The sequence below is a fragment of the Mirounga angustirostris genome, unplaced genomic scaffold (genome assembly GCF_029215605.1).
Source record: "Mirounga angustirostris isolate CCGP_5_RB_7025 unplaced genomic scaffold, mMirAng1.0.hap1 SCAF_12, whole genome shotgun sequence".
In the NCBI taxonomy this organism is placed as follows: domain Eukaryota; kingdom Metazoa; phylum Chordata; class Mammalia; order Carnivora; family Phocidae; genus Mirounga; species Mirounga angustirostris.
In genome coordinates, this window is record NW_026991720.1 from 72,074,903 (window position 1) to 72,090,987 (window position 16,085).

The 16,085-nt window shown below is 41.5% G+C and overlaps 1 protein-coding gene across 6 annotated transcripts in view; it reads right to left on the reverse strand.

Annotated features, from left to right (window-relative positions):
• CDK14 (cyclin dependent kinase 14) overlaps positions 1–16,085 on the reverse strand; it is a 550,615-nt gene that overhangs the window by 133,578 nt on the left and 400,952 nt on the right. For all 6 annotated transcript variants that reach the window (XM_054505309.2, XM_054505308.2, XM_064575299.1 and 3 more), the window contains one exon: positions 10,704–10,767. In XM_054505309.2, coding sequence (XP_054361284.1) covers positions 10,704–10,767 — 64 coding nt within the window. The remainder of the gene's footprint in view (positions 1–10,703; positions 10,768–16,085) is intronic.

A 16,085-nucleotide genomic window follows, 5' to 3' on the forward strand; every position in this document is an offset into this window, starting at 1 on the left:
TATATAAAACATCACGTTATAAGTGAAAGAAAGCAATAACAACTGTATGGCTGGTTTATGGTACTGTGAATGGTATATAACAACTCAAGCATGCCATTTTTAAAGAGTTGATGATTCTTTCAGTACCTTGGAAGTTATCCATGTCTTTGTTTTATTCTGTTCTCACTCTTAGGCTGAATTTCTGATTCTTTTCTTAGACATGATTTTAACCAAATCACATGCACTGGACAGTATACAAGTATTTTAGTTCTTTTTGGGGGGGGTGGGGGCAGTAGGATTATTGAAGAGACGGGGATATTTTTATTTGGTGACTGGCATGCCATATCAACCTTGGTGAAATGAGGTGTAGATAATGCCCCAACTGAATTTTTACAAAATTCCAAGAGTGAAGAGTAATGAAACCAGCCTACTTAGGATTTTGTTCTGTTTTGATTAAGTTTGCAGTCAGAAGAACTTCATTCTTCCTTAAAATTGTAATCTTACTACATTTTCTCTGGCATTTTCTAGACACTCTGCTAGTCTCCGTCATTACTGATGCCCTCTAGTGAAAGTACATGGGAAATTCTTCAAGCAGATACAGAGAAAATCAGTACAGAGTCCCCACTTTGCAATGCAATGGGTTTCTGCAATTCATAAAGATATTCCCTCCCACAGGTCTGCCTACTGGGGAGGAACAGAATTATTATTTTACGGTGTTGAGTGATTATCAAACTTTTTGGCTGTTTTTTTTTTAAGATTTTATTAATTTATTTAGAGTGCACACAGTGGGGGAGGGGCAGAGGGAGACAGAATCTCAAGCTCTGCGCTGAGCGTGGAGCTGGACGAGGGGCTCGATCTCACGATCCAGCCAAAATTAAGAGTCGGATGCTTAACTAACTAAGCCACCCAGGTGCCCCTATTTTTATTTTATTTTATAGCACTGGCCACTTCTATGACTTATTTCATATCAGATCCTTGGTCAGCTCTGTCCCCCAAGTCTATGGCATCTCTGCTAACTGGTGTGACAATAATTTCCCCCAAGTCCAGACTTGCCATTATAGACCCTTTTCAACGCAGAGCTGTAGACAGAAACTCCCAGTCAAGAAGACTTCACACTTGAGGTGAAAGCCTCTTTCCATCTCTGCCATTGGTCCATGACTTTTTGTAGCCAGCGGGTCCTTCTGAAAACATAAAACATCAATTTCCTTCCTTGATCAAAAACCTTCCCTGCTCAATGATTCTTCTCGAATTTCAAATAAAATCCTAACTGCTCACCTTGGCCTTCCAGAACCCACCCCTCTGAATCACCTGCGGCTCTTTGTGGTCACACTATTTCAGCCACACCGCCCTGTAATCTGTCTCCTGTTTCTCCTTGCGCACATAAGCTCCACGTGGAAAGAGGTTTGTCTGCTTTACTCACGACTGTGTCTTCAGCACCTACAATGCTGCCTGGTACCTAGTGGAGCCCTCAGTGAGAATCCGAGCCATGAGAGTATGTGAATCACGTTACTGCGGACTGAATGTGGCCTCTCCATGTTGGCATGCTCTCTCCTGCTCACAGCTCCCAGCATGACCGCCTCAATCAGAGAGTGCGAAAGTGAAGGCACTGTGCCCTTCCTCTCACATTTAACCTTTGCTAAAGCTTCCTCTGCTCTGTAAAGTTTACCTCATTCATAAATTTACTGATTAACTGGCTTTTTCACTATCTGACCAGAGTGGCATTTATTGATGGGAGGAGGAACCACAGAGTCAGAGAAGGTAGTGGTTGATGGTGGGTGGAAAGAGTCTAAATGTCCCAAGCCTTGGGTCAGGCAGACCCACAGTTTTTAGCAATAAAATCTGAGATAAGAGTGAGATATTTGCAAAATATTTTTTAAAGTCCATTTTTATAATCGTCACATAGTTACACCCTTGTATATCCAGATGTAACCCATGATCATTACAGTTGCTAACAATTAAAAAAAAAAAGACATAAAAAACAATTCTTGAGATAAAGCATAAAGGGCGAGTGGGAAAGGAAATACCAGGCAGAGGACACTATAAATGGTCCAAAATATTATTTTGTAGTTACATGCCCTTAGCAGTTTAAAAGCACTTTTATATCAATTATACAGCTAGCTCAAAATCTTCTTAAAAATAGGTAGAATATAAGTGATTACAAAGCAATAAAGAGAATGTAAAAAATAGATTATCTCATTTAAATTCCACAGGACTTTTTGAGCTGGGTGGAGACATAAGATTCTTCTGGAAGAGCAAGGAAGAGCTCTCTGCACATCCACAAGGGTCCCCTGACTGAAGGTGTGGTCTCTACAAGGCACCATCTTGGCATGAAGATGTCCTCCTTTCAGCCTTCCTGCACTGAATCTCCCACACAATTTCTGCTGCTTCCACAGCTTTTCTACCACCTTCTTAATGACCAGGGGAAAAGCCAAGAGTGTGAATCAAGGCTAAGGGTCCAACCTTCCTTAGGGCTGCAAATCATGAAACTGGGTAATTCCCATAATATGTACTAAGGACCACACATCTGAAGGTAAACATCTACAGGGGGCATTTTGGAGCTCATAATTTATTGGAAGCACGGGGTTAAAGGGGTGGAGGGGGTACTAGTATCTGCAAGAAGGTATAGATCTTTTCCAAGATGCTGCAAGGCAGAGCTGAGGAGAGCCTGACAATTCTCCCTCCTGCCCCTATGTTTGCAGTTAGGGAAACCCATCTGAAGGCAGGCACAGGCATGGGTGAGAATACCAGGCTAGGGACTGTGAGACCTGGGATTGAGTTTTGGCTCTGCTACATCCTTGAGAGAGCGCCTTTCTTGTCTGTAAAATGGGACAACAGTTTTAGAGCGACAAAGTTATAACAACTCAGGGTTATTCTAAATACCAATTGAGGTAATATGTTAAAGTGCTTTGTAAATAATAAAATATAACATAAAATGTAAGGTGTTATCACCATAGCATCCTATTTCTGAAATAATTTACACCTTCCTTCCGGAATTAAGTCTGGATCTAGGTTCTGGGCCTCAGGCAGACCTGTGGAACAGGCAGCATTTGAGGAGAAGTTCTTCACCTCATTACAAAACCTTAGTACAAGTAAGTCCATATTTATCTATCTATATTTTATTTTATATTTTTAAACTTAAATTTCTTTTTTATTATTCTGGTGTTCTGCACATACTCTTTTTTCCTTTCTTTAAAAAAATTATTAAAGTATAATTAGGGGTGCCTGGGTGGCTCAGTCATTAAGTGTCTGCCTTCGGCTCAGGTCATGATCCCAGGGTCCTGGGATCGAGCACCGACTCAGGCTCCCTGCTCAGCTGGGAGTCTATTTCTCCCTCTCTCACTCCCCCTGCTTGTGTTCCCTCTCTCGGTGTGTCTCTCTCTGTCAAATAAATAAAATCTTTTAAAAAAACAAAACAAAAAAAATTATTTAAATATAGTTGATGCACAATGTTATCTTAGTTTCAGGTGGACAACAAAATTCAACATCTCTATACATTAATGGTATGCTCACCACAAGCGTGGTGACCATCTGTCCCCAAACAATTCTACTACAATACAATTGACTATAGTCCCTATTGTACCTTTGATCCCCCTGACTTACTCATTCCATAACTAGAAGCCTGTATCTCCCTCTCCCCTTCTCCCATTTTGCCCACCACCCTGCACCATCCCTCTGGCAACCATCAGTCTGCTCTCTGTATTTATGGGTCTGCTTCTGCTTTTTATTTATTTTTTCAAGTGTTTACTTAAATTCCAGTTAGTTAACATACAGTGTAATATTAGTTTCGGGTGTAGAATTTAGTGATCTATCACTTCCATACAACACCCATCACCCATTTAACCCGTCCCCTGCCTACTGCCTGTCTGGTCAGGCTCCACATTTAAGTGAAATCATATGGTATTTGTCTTTCTCTGTTTGGAACTAAGTCCATATTTAAATGTTGTCTTCAAGGTCAATGTGTCTGTGGGCTTAGTTTTGGGCATAAAATGTTTAAAATACTACCATTCTACAATTTGCCTCCAATGGAAAACTTTTATTTCACTTCGTTCGTTGAAAAACATTCTATTTTCATCAAATCTTCCTTAATCAAACAGCCTCTTGTATTAGATAACTTTCTCTTAGGAATACTATAATCACTTTAGAAATGCTCTGTTCTCTTGCTTGATTTGGGAACCCAGATTTATTTTAGACTAAATTTTATTACTTTTAATTGCTTCTGGTCTAGCAACATTTTTTTCTTCCTGAAAGTGCCTTTCTTTTTTAAACTCCTGAATGATAATCTACCATTAAAGGAATGCTGTTGAATGCCCCCTTTTTGTTGGAAGTACTTAAGAGGTGAATAAAAGTATCATACATGGAGTCTACATGTTATCTTGAGGACAAACTACATTTATTTGTTTATTTATTTATGAGAGGGAGAGAGTATAGAGTGGGGAGGGGCAGAGGCAGAGAGAGAATCTTAAGCAGGCTCCATACCCAGCATGAAGCCCGACATGGGACATGATCTCACGACCCTAAGATCAAGACCCTGAGATCACCACCTGAGCGGAAATCAAGAGTCTGATGCTTAACCAACTGAGCCACCTAGGCACCCTGAGGCCAAACTACTTAATACAAAGTGATATTTGTGGTTCTATGTAGTTCACTAGATACAGAGATCAGATCCTCTCTAGTTTTCTGTTATTTTCTTTATAGACTAACAGTCAATAAAATGCTCACTGGAAAAAGGTCAGTGAGAAATCGCGATACAGTAATCATGCTCAGGTCCAACAGCATGATCTTTCATGATGTATGCTGGAAAAAAAGAGCACTGAATGGAAACCCACCTCTGACACTAACTTTGGAGAAACCCCTTAACATCTCTGCCCTCGGGTTCCTAACCTGACAAAGGAGAGAGCAGGACTAGGTACCCCCTGAAGCTTCTTCCTGCTTTAATGTTCAATTTGCTTAGTTACAGCACAACCAAAACAGTGTTTCCGCTCCCAGCCCCAAGGGTTTTCCTCGACGGGAGGAAATTTCAGTCTTCTTGGCATCCTCAGTCACCTGCCCCGATTCTACCAGCCTGGAGAGCCTCCAATGTCTACCTATGTTCTATCCTGATTTAGGAATGACCACAATTCTGCAAAGCCCAAACAACATATCAAATGTGTATGCAAGATGTGTTTTTTAGAAAATATTAATGCTAAGTCTGTCTTATATAACAAAGAATTTCAAGTATCACTTCACTGGGGACACAGAAGCCGTGTTGCCTCTGTCGATGTAAAGTAGCTGTGGGCGAAGCAGGCAGGAGAAAGTGATGCTGGGATTCACATGCAGAAGGCTCTTACTATCTCAGAGGGAAACTGAGGCACCGAGCATTACGCAGAAGTGTCCTGTTACTGAGTAACTATGAAACAAGTGAAAGGAAAATTGTTTTAATTTTACAGTGGACTTTTACTTTTTGTTAGGGAACAGGGCTTGTCCTGTGATGAATCTGATCAGAGGTGACAGAATTACTGAAGCGCTAAGAATAACCTCTCACCTCTGAGGCTGGCCCACAGCAAGCGTCCTGAGCCTGGTGATAAAAGGAGATGCTCTGATATAAGAGAGGGGTTGGGGGGAGAGGCAGGAGGAGGTGGAAGAAAGAGAAACCGGGGTGGGGGGAGGCCATATACCACAAAACCCCAAGGGTGAAGGAAAAGGAACGGGAAAGCAATCAGGTTCAAAAAACCAGACCCACTTCCCATTACCTTAAAGAGAAATTCAAACAGAAGAAAATGATGCAAAAGCAGCACCTCCCACAGTTAGACTCCTTATTCTATGTGACACACACACATGTATGTGTATGTGTGTGTTACATATATTTATTTTACGCGGCGGCGGCCTGTCTCAGCTGCCTGGTCGTTATGGGAGTAAGCGAATTCCCACAGAAGGTTAAGGAATGAGGTTAAGAAATCTGGTGTCAGCATAAATGTAAGAGCAAAAGAGGATACAGACTAAATAGTAAAGACTAAGACCCAGTTGTTATCTAGTTCTTTTAATTTTTTGGCAATCGTTTTAAAAATGTTTCTCTAGTTTTGCTCTACTTTCCAAGGGAAAGTCAGGTTAAGTTCTCTGTTAAAACAGAGAAGTTGAGAAGGTAAAGTCATTTTATTCATGACTCATTTCATCATCTCTCTCCTGGACTCCTGTCCCAGTCTCTGAGCGGGTCTCTCTGCCTGGGCCTGGGCCCCCCATTCTCAGCACAAGAGACAGAGTAATCTTAGTAAAATGCAACCCAGATCGTGTGCCACCTTGTTCAAAATCTTCCAGTACTTTCTGTCTGGTTCAGAGTAAAAGATGAAGGACTCCTGCTGGCACAGTGCCTGTCACCTCTGACCTGATTTTAAACCCTCCTCTTCCCACTGTAGGGCCTTTGTATTTGCGGTTCTCTCTGGAAATTCTGCAAATAACTTCACGGCTCGCTCTCTCTCTCTCTCTCTCTCATGTCCTTGAATCAAATGTCATCTTTTCAGTGAGATCTTCCTTGATTACATTTACAATTTAAAACTGTGAAGTGCCCCCTTCCCTGGCATTTCCTGATCACATTTCTTGCTCTGTTTTCCTCCAGAGTACTCATCACCACCTAATATACTATATATATTTTATGTATTATAGGTCTCTCCTACCTATCAGGGATCTTGTGTGTTTTGTTCACAGCAACATCCCCACTTCCTATCCACACAAATGGTGCTCAATAAATATTGTTGAATTAATAAATACACTGGACTTATTCTATAGAAATTAACTATAAGGATAAGTTAATTTAAAAAAACAACTAAAAAGACCTTGTAGGTAATTAGATTACAGTATGTTAAAACCAAGAGACTTAGCTTTTTAGCTTTATTCATTACCTAGATCATAGCTATAAGATAATCCATTTGAAAACAGTTTTCCCTTCAAAGGTACATATATGTAGATTTATACATAGATCTCTAATAACAACTGATCTTTTAAAAAATATAAACTGTATTGTTCTCAAGCACCATAGCTTTTTTTTTCTTAGGGCAAAATTTATTCAGTTAAGCAACAAAAGTAAGATATGAGAGTGAGGATTATTTTCAAAATTGCTTTCTTCAACGTATAAAGAACTGTAGAAATTGATAAGAAAATGACACATAACTCAACTATAAACTGGCAAAAGATATTAACTGTTCCCAGAAAAGGAAATGAAAGTGATCTTGAAACACAAAAAGATGCTCAACCTCATCATAAAAAGGAGCATGAAATTAAAAACTGTGTTGAGATTCCTTTTGTCACCTAACAGATTGGCAAAGTCTGAAAGTTTGGCTGTAGCCTGTGGAGTGGAGAAGCAACATTCTCATGTGTTTGCTGGTAACACAGCCAATGGGCGCCATCCCTTTGGACAATCTGACAGAGTGTTCAAAGTTATAATTGTATATATTTGTTGATTCTTTAATCCTACTTCTGGTAATTTATCCATCACATATACCTGCATACATGTGACATGTATATATGTGTACAGGGTTAGGATATTTATAATAGCAAAAGTCTGGAAACAACCCAAATGCCCATAAGGAGGGAATAGCTTAAATCCATACAATGGAAAACAATGCAGCTATAAGCCCCACTGGCCTCCTCTACAGAGTGATATGAGAAGACCCACAGGATGCATTAATGAGACAAGCAAGATCCAGAATTGTGTTTAATACTGGAAATATAAAGTATATATATTCATAATTTCCCACAATTACATAAAGGAAAGAAACATAAGAAACTAATAAAATGGGGGGGTGGGGGGGCAGTGGTTCTGAGGAAGTGGGAAGATGGCAGACAGGTTTGGGGAAGTTTTGCACCATGCTCCTTTTTCATATTGTTTGATATCTTGAATTGCTTAAATTTATTAGCTATTAAAAAATTAAGCAAAGTACGTATGATCTAGCAATCATACTCCTTGGTACTTGCCCAAAGGAGTTGGAAGCTGAGGTCCACACAAAAACCTGCCCACAAGTGTTTATAGCAACTTTATTCATAGCTGCCAAAACTTAAAACAATCAAGATGTCCCTCAGGAGGTGAATGGATAAACTGTAATATACCGTAATAGTGAAATATTTAGCATTAAGAAGAAAGCAGCTATCAAGCCATGAGGAAACATGAAGGCAACTTAAGTCCATATTACTAAGTGAAAGAAGTCAATCTGAAAAGGCAACACGCTGTAGGTTCCAACTTTATGACATTCTGGAAAAGGCAAAACCATGGAGACAATAAAAAAAAAGGGGGAGTTGCCAGGGGTTGGGTGGGGGAGAGAAGAATGACAGGCAGAGCACAGGAGATCTTTTAGGGCAGTGAAACTACTCTGTAGGACACTATAATGGTGCATACATGCCATTACGCATTTGTCCAAACCCAAAGAACATACACCACCAAGAGCGAACCCTCACGTATACGATGAACTATGGATGATGATGCTGCATCAATTTAGGTTCATGAAACTGTGACAGATGTATCACTGCAGTGGGAGATGTTGATAACGGGGAGGCTGTGCATGTGTTGGGGCAGGAGTATAGGAGAAATCTCTGTACCTTCTGCTCAGTTTTGCTATGAGGCTAAAACTGCTCTAAAAAAGGAACTCTATTAAACAAAACAAAACAAAGTATGTCCTTAAGGTTCAGATTCTCTTACTTTCCCTCAGACTTTCTAAGGCACCCTTTGGGGGTAGAATAAGGAGGTGCAGAGTGGGAGTGGGACAGGCAGACCCTAGCACTGCTGTTTTTCTCATTTGGGAATGAGTATCTTCTCCCCCTGGAGGATGAGGTTCAGGAGGTCCGAGGTGAGGACTCCCCTGATGATCTGATTAAGTGCTGCATGAAAGGACTCAGATTTGCTTCCTTTGCCTCAGTCTATTACCTTGTCTCCCCTTGGCACCTCTCAAGCTAACTCAAAAAACATTTATCATGTCTACTCTTACCTACAAGCCCCAAGCTTTGTCTGGAATATCTTTCTTGTTTGTCAGCACCCACGCCGTTCACCATCTAAACACATCATTCTTCTGGTCCCCTGTTACCTTCTATGTATTAAGTGTCTGTACTGGTACTTATACATAATAGTAAGTAACTTACACATACATGGCCTAATTTATATATGTCTATCCCGGAAAAGTCACATAAATAATATCTGTTTTAGTTCAGAGCAACAAATATTTATTGAACACCAAAATATGAACTATGCACAGTCCCTGATCTCATGAAGTTCCCCATCTATTAGCTTGACTTGCACTACATCAGAGGACTTTGCAGAACACATTTAATAAATGCTTTTGTATATTGTTGATGGAGATTAATTCTGTTCACACCAGAATAAACATATGACTCCATCTTTTCTGGCACAGAACCTTGGGAGGCCAAACGACTATCTTAATTACTCCTCTCTGCATCTAACTTTATTTATTCAAAATCTTCTCGTAGTCTCCTCTATTTTGTTTTCCTAGGACTGAAGATTTTAGATACTAACATGGGGAAGCTAACCTTTCGCAGCCCACATTTGGAACATCTACAAAGAGCTGTGTTCCCAGACTCCATTAGGAAAAGCTGGAGCAATTAGAGGGCGCTTCTTGCTTGGTTAAAAAAAAGAAAAAAAATCCATCTTAATTTGTTAAGTTTCTATAGTCTTTCAGAACATAGAAGTTACTTAAAAATTTCAGTAAAAGTACAAAGAGTCCTTGGGGCAAGCCAAGAGGACAAAAGAATTCTCACTCTCAGAAGAAAAATACTGAGAATAAAAATAGTTTCCCAACTCAGTCATTCTTTGGGATTGGTAATTTATTCCTGATGGTGCCCCAAAAGAGGGGAAGAGGAACAAGAGAATAAACTTGGCTCCCATAACAGAAATTATTCATAGCTCTTTTCCCTCATAAAATAATGGGCTATTAGATCTTCCATAAAATCCCTTTCAGTAATTTTATGGTGGGTCCACACTTTATAATCCATGTTTTGTAACAGAGTAAAAAAAAAACAACCACGAGAGATTTATTTTACAATAATTCATTCCATTGATTTTTATTAAATTTCCAATTCCAAACCTTTCATCTCTCCTATAAAAATTAAATTACCACATTTAAGATCCTTTTTCTAAGTGTAATTATTAAAACTGAAAGTTTCTTGATTGCCATCTACTGGCGAAGGAAAAAGTGACAACTTATTTTAAAAAGTCTGCATTTTCTCTCAGATTTCCCAGTTTAGAGGTTTTAATATTTTACATTAAAAAAGATGGCATGCTGTACGACAGACATGCAGGACATTTTATATGTTTAAACTCAAACTAATGGACTATATATATCACTAGCTTTAAAAAAAATCAAAATGTAAAGTTTTCATTTTTACAATGTAATACTTTTCCTAGTATTGTTTCAAAGAAGTCACACAGATAGACCATAGTATCCTAATTTAAATTTTGTTTTATAGACATGGATGCCAGTCTAACCGATGATGATACTAAGGTTACGTTATTAGCCAGTCAACTCAAATGAGATACATATGGTGAAAACCTCTCATAAGGAATGTCATTAATTCTATCTTTACAGACAAATACATTGTAAAAACAAAGGACAACTCCGCTAATAGGTAGAATATACAAGAGCAAGTAACCAGAATTTTTCAAGGTATAATACAGAAGCCTGAGGGGGAAAATGTATATATTCACTCTGTATATAGGAAGCACTTAGTCATTTGTAATTAATGAAACATACCTGGCTTAAAATGTGGTAAAGAATGAACTCCAGGCCACGTGTCCTCATTTGGCGTTCCAAGAACCTAGTGGAGAGCAGGAAATTGTGGAAACAGACTTATTATTTCCAAAGCACTCAAAATTCTCCAGTGTAGAAAACAGTACACTGCATATGATGAAACTCTGGATTTTTTTTTCCATGATCGTGTGCCAGGGATTTTATTTCAGCAAAAACAAACCCCAAACTAAAAGCTAAAGAGCCACCCAAGATGAATGTCTGAGTTTTAACACATGCAGCTGAATGCAGGCAGTGAAATCTGCTGCATTTTGTCAACTCCAAACTTAATAAGTAGGCTTAGGATGCCAGCGATAAGCTGTCATTTCCATGGAACTGAATCAAGCATGTGTGTGTCCCTCATGATTCTTGCATGAGCTTTTGTCCTTTACTCCAGCATCAGATGTCTCATCATTTAGCAGTTCTATGCATTCTGTCATTTCGTCCCCCGCATCCTCTGTCTGAGCATCACGATGTTTCAAAGAAGCAGGACAAGCAGCTTGGGATGCTCATTCTCGATGACCCACACCACTCATTTCAGATAACATCTTTATGTGGCTTAGAATTTCCCCATCCCCCCCCCATATTGTCCTCCCTCTACACTCTTTCCTTTCTTCATCCACATTTTCACCTTCTTTCCCCATTTCTTTTTTTACCACCACGATGTTTGATCTGGTTGAAGGAATTAAGGGGCAATTGCAGCTCATATAGAACTGGGTTCGCCCCATGCGAACACCCAGGTCCACCACAGGTTGCTGTTACAGTCTGTGGTCATGGTAACTCACCAGTCGAGAACAGTGGAGCTGGAGAGTTAAGAGCCCAGACCCTGGAAACAGACCCCGTGGGTTCAAATCCTTGCTCCCCTACTTACTAGTCATGTGACCATGGGCAAGAAATAACCTCACTGAGGTTCCTCATTGAACTGAGCTTTCAATTCCCTCCTTTGTAAACTGGGGGTGATAACAGCACCCCCCTCTCCCTTGTGGTGAAAACTACCTGGCAGGAGTAAGCACTATGTATTAGATATTATTCAAAATGCCCCTAGAAAACAGGCTCAGGTCAGGGTGGCACTGGCCACATGGGAGAGTCTGGTGCCCCATGCCGTGCATAACTCAAACTGTGATGGACCGACACGCACAGTGCAACAGGTGAGAAAGGGCAAGAGATAAAGCCAGAAGCTGGGAAAAGAGGAGGAATGGCAGGTATCACGGGAGGAAATTAAGCAAATTCACTTTATCCGAGCATTAGTAGGCAATGCTGTCCAATAAGGAAATGCAGAGCTTTGATGATTTGTGCGTTTATTTACTAGGGGGACGGGGCCCTCATATCAGAGGGGCAAACACGCAGTGAGTGTCTCCCTCATGGCTTCCTACTCTGGTGAGTCGGGATTAACTACATGTATGAGGTTCCCCACTGGGTTCTGGGATGAGATAATACAATTCTTTTCAAGTGTCACCGATTAATTTTGCAAACACAATCAACAGTAACAGTAATAGGCACATCTACACAAGGAAGGCAACCCTATGGATGGGCTGGGTGGGAGGTGGGCAGACAGGGAGAGGGCTGGGGAAGGGGGTTGTAAGACAGGAAAGGAGACGGAGACACTGTCTGGCACGAGTTACTGCGGTGTCTGCAAAAGGCATTTCCCCCTTCTTTTCACTAATTCCGATGATTATTTTAAGGCAGGGAGACAACCAGGCTCGTGAGCAGCGCACATAGCTCATTGGAGGAATGCTCCCCTTTGAGCTTCCACTAAAATCTGCATGAAGGATGGGAAGGACTTGAGCAACTAAAGGGAGAAACTTTCGGCTCAAAATCACGACCTGATCACAGTCAATCCATCACATATGACACAGACCCTCTGAAGGTTTTATAAACCACAGAAAGTCCAGCCGGAACTTGAACCTTGTTCTCTCACTCCTAGTAAAGGTACGGCTGTGACCCTGAGGGTATACACGTCTCTACAATGTTTGTGTTAGCAAAATGCAAAGAAATGCGTAAGTAGAATGCATAGAAAATGCGTAAGTCCTGTTCTGAGTTATTGTAACGCCGACTGATGAGACTCCACACCTCAGATTGTCCTGCCTACAACTCCTGGGCCATTTGCACAAGAAATACAATGTGGGTAGAAAGTGGGCAAAGGAAAAGAAGTATTAAAAATCAGCCTTTGTTCCTGTGAAGGCCTTTTTGGGAAGGCAATCTGGGTTAAATGCGTGGTTAGAGATGACAGGCTATGTGTGCCCAGCAGAAAGCTGGGTGTAAGTTGTCTCTAACAGATTTTCATTTCTATTAATTGACTAAGACACTCCACAACCAGGACATGTATAGGTTAGAAAAAGAGGTATTCCCTAAAAGTAAAAACTAATCTTTTGCAAATAAAACAGGGCAGAAGAAAACAGCACCACCGACCTTTCACCTTTCGAAGGTGGTCCTGCGTCTGTAAATAGGCAGGTTGGTAACATCTGAGGAGGCTTTCAGTCTTAAAGTGACAGACATGCTATGATACGTTAAAACGTCTTCTACAAGGTCACTCAAGAAGCTTCACCTGACACCTGTGCCCGTGGCTGGTACGTCTCTGTTCCTTTATTGGGCCACATCTTCACTGGGCTAACATTTATTGTGTTCATCACAGAAGATGGAAGGATGAGCTGCCTGGAGGTGCTCCCACTCTGAGGCAGATGGGGGGGCAGCGATGGGCTGCCTTCAACACAAGTGCTTCCTCAGAAGTGTGGGGAGAAGGAGCTGAGAGCCCAAGCTGGGGGTGTGCCTGAGGTTCCCTGGGGCCGGGGAGAACAGCTGCATGGCAGAGGGAACACTGAGTAATAGCTGGCCAAGTACAGAAAAGGGGCGTGGGGGTGGGGGTGGGGGTGGGTAGCGACAGCAGAGAACACTGGTTATAAGGAAGGGCTATATCAAAATACTTTCAGTTCTCCAAATTCTCCTGCTGCTCATGCCCCCATACCTTCTCACAGTGGTTTCCTCTTCTGGAATGCCCTGCCCACGACTGGCCAGGTTAACTCCTACTTTTTTTCTAGCTTCAACTCCTGAAAGACTTTCTGGTCCAAGTTACACGCTGTGATCCTCATAATCTCTGAGGGCTTTGTACAGGATTCCTACAGGACTGACGCATGGCCTTACAATTGTTAGATTACTGGTCTGTCTCTGCACTGCACCGTAGACCTCCGAGTGGAGACTGTGGTGTTCATATCTTTAGATCCCTAGTGCCTACACCAAATAAACCTGACACCAAATATGCACTCAGTACATGTTGACTGAATGAGTGAATGCCGTGTCTGGGTTACAGCGTGAAGTTTAGTGTCACTGGATTGTTGGCTGGGTTATGGAAGGGGAGGCTAGGGCCAGGGAACGAATAAATGGGGACTGCATTTTATCTCTCTCAGGTTTTCTCAGACTACAGGTCACATGACCCCCTGGGAGATTGTAAATTTCACATAGAGTGCTCATATCAGCATTTTTCTAAAGATGAGTAGAACAGGTAATATCAGAAGGTAATATACATGTTAAAGATACATATTGTTTCATGAAACTTATATTCACATTACATCTGTGTGAGTATATGTATATGAGTGCTTTATGAGTCATGATGTATTTCTTGGGGCGCCTGGGTGGCTCAGTCGTTAAGCGTCTGCCTTCGGCTCAGGTCATGATCTCAGGGTCCTGGGATGGAGTCTTGCATCGGGCTCCTTGCTCAGCAGGGAGTCTGCTTCTCCCTCTGCCCCTCCCCCTGCTTGTGCTCTCTCTCTCAAATAAATAAAATCTTTAAAAAAACAAAATGTATTTCTTACCATTTAAGAGCCATTTTATAGGCAATAAGAAGTTATTAGCTAAAAATCACGAACGTAGGTGATAAAGCAAATTTGGGGGCTGAGGGCAATGAGTTTAATCCTAGATCTACTGAACAGGAGAAAAGCCTGCAGATCAAGATGGGGGGGTGGGGTGTAAAGAGCAGCTGGAAATACCGATACAGATCTCAGGAGAGGGATTAAAGTCCAGAAAAACATCTGGAACTCTTTAGCATATTTATGGTAATAGAAAGCAAATGCCAAGACACAAGCTACAAAATGGTCTCACTTCCCTATACTCATGCATACACAGTTCCCAGAAGGGTGTCTGTGACTTCCTGGACTTTTAGCATCTGTTAAGAAAAACAAGGGATGATCTCACCTTCTCAGTAGAGGTTTACATTGCCTGACCCTGATGAACTAGGATTCAAGGACCCCAGACTTACTCTTCTGGGCTTACCTCCGCACTGACAGGTAATGATCCCACCTACCGTGTCAGCCTCTGATGAGCAGAGGATGACACTCAGAAAAAGAGGGTCTCTCTGCTGAAACATCTACTTTACCACAGACAGACGAAGAGCAGATTCTAAACTTCTAAAGCTCAGAGCTCAAGAACTAGCGCTTGTCAGAAATATTTACTTACCTTTTCAAATTACTAACAGTTGCACGAGTTCTCACATTTCCCCGTCAGGTCCCAGGGCTGCTAAAAATGAGTCCGTAGGCTTTTCCTGAAGAATGCCCACAGTTTAAACAGAACAAGGGCTGCTAATAGTTTTCCTGGGTCAAAGGGTCAGAGGAGTCTCTCACAGAGACTCTGGCGCAGAGAAACTCGGGCCTATCAAATGCAGATAAAACTGGCTCACACGGGTATGTACTAAAGCAGTGATGTGCAACGTGCTGGGTTCCCACTTTAGGTTTTTCGGGTTTATGAGGTGGGCATTCTGGGGCAGTGCTGGCTGATTTCAAACTGACTTAGCAACGAATGCAAGGAAATGGAGAACAACCAGATAACTCTGATGATCTTTACACCAAAACTCTGAAAGTCCACACATACAACATACATCTTTAAAATTCTAATTGCTTCACCACTGTACTACTTTGGGTTCTGGAGGATTCTTTATGATTCCTCAGGGAGAAGTCCTAAATGCAGCCTGTGAAGAAGCTCGGCAGAACTAGGCTTGGCTGTCACACATTGCACTCTGGAACAGGTGCTATAGAGTTCAAAGATGAGCCACAGAAAAGCAGGACTTCCTAACTCTTCTCCTCCCTGTGTGCGCTCTATCTAGAAAAACAGTTCTCAAGTGGGTGGTGCTGGAATTCAAAACCAGCTTGGTTTGACTAGAAAGACTGTGCTCTTAAGAGCGGCACGATCTTGCTCCCAGGAGGATCAGAAAGGGCAGCCGTGGGGCTCAGATGCTGTTAAATGATTCACAGCCAACTGACCAGACTCCAGAAGAAGTTTTGGGTATGAGGAGCAAGGATTTTTTCATTCTCCTCCCCCTTCCAGACACACACACACACACACACACACACCACGCACTAGTTA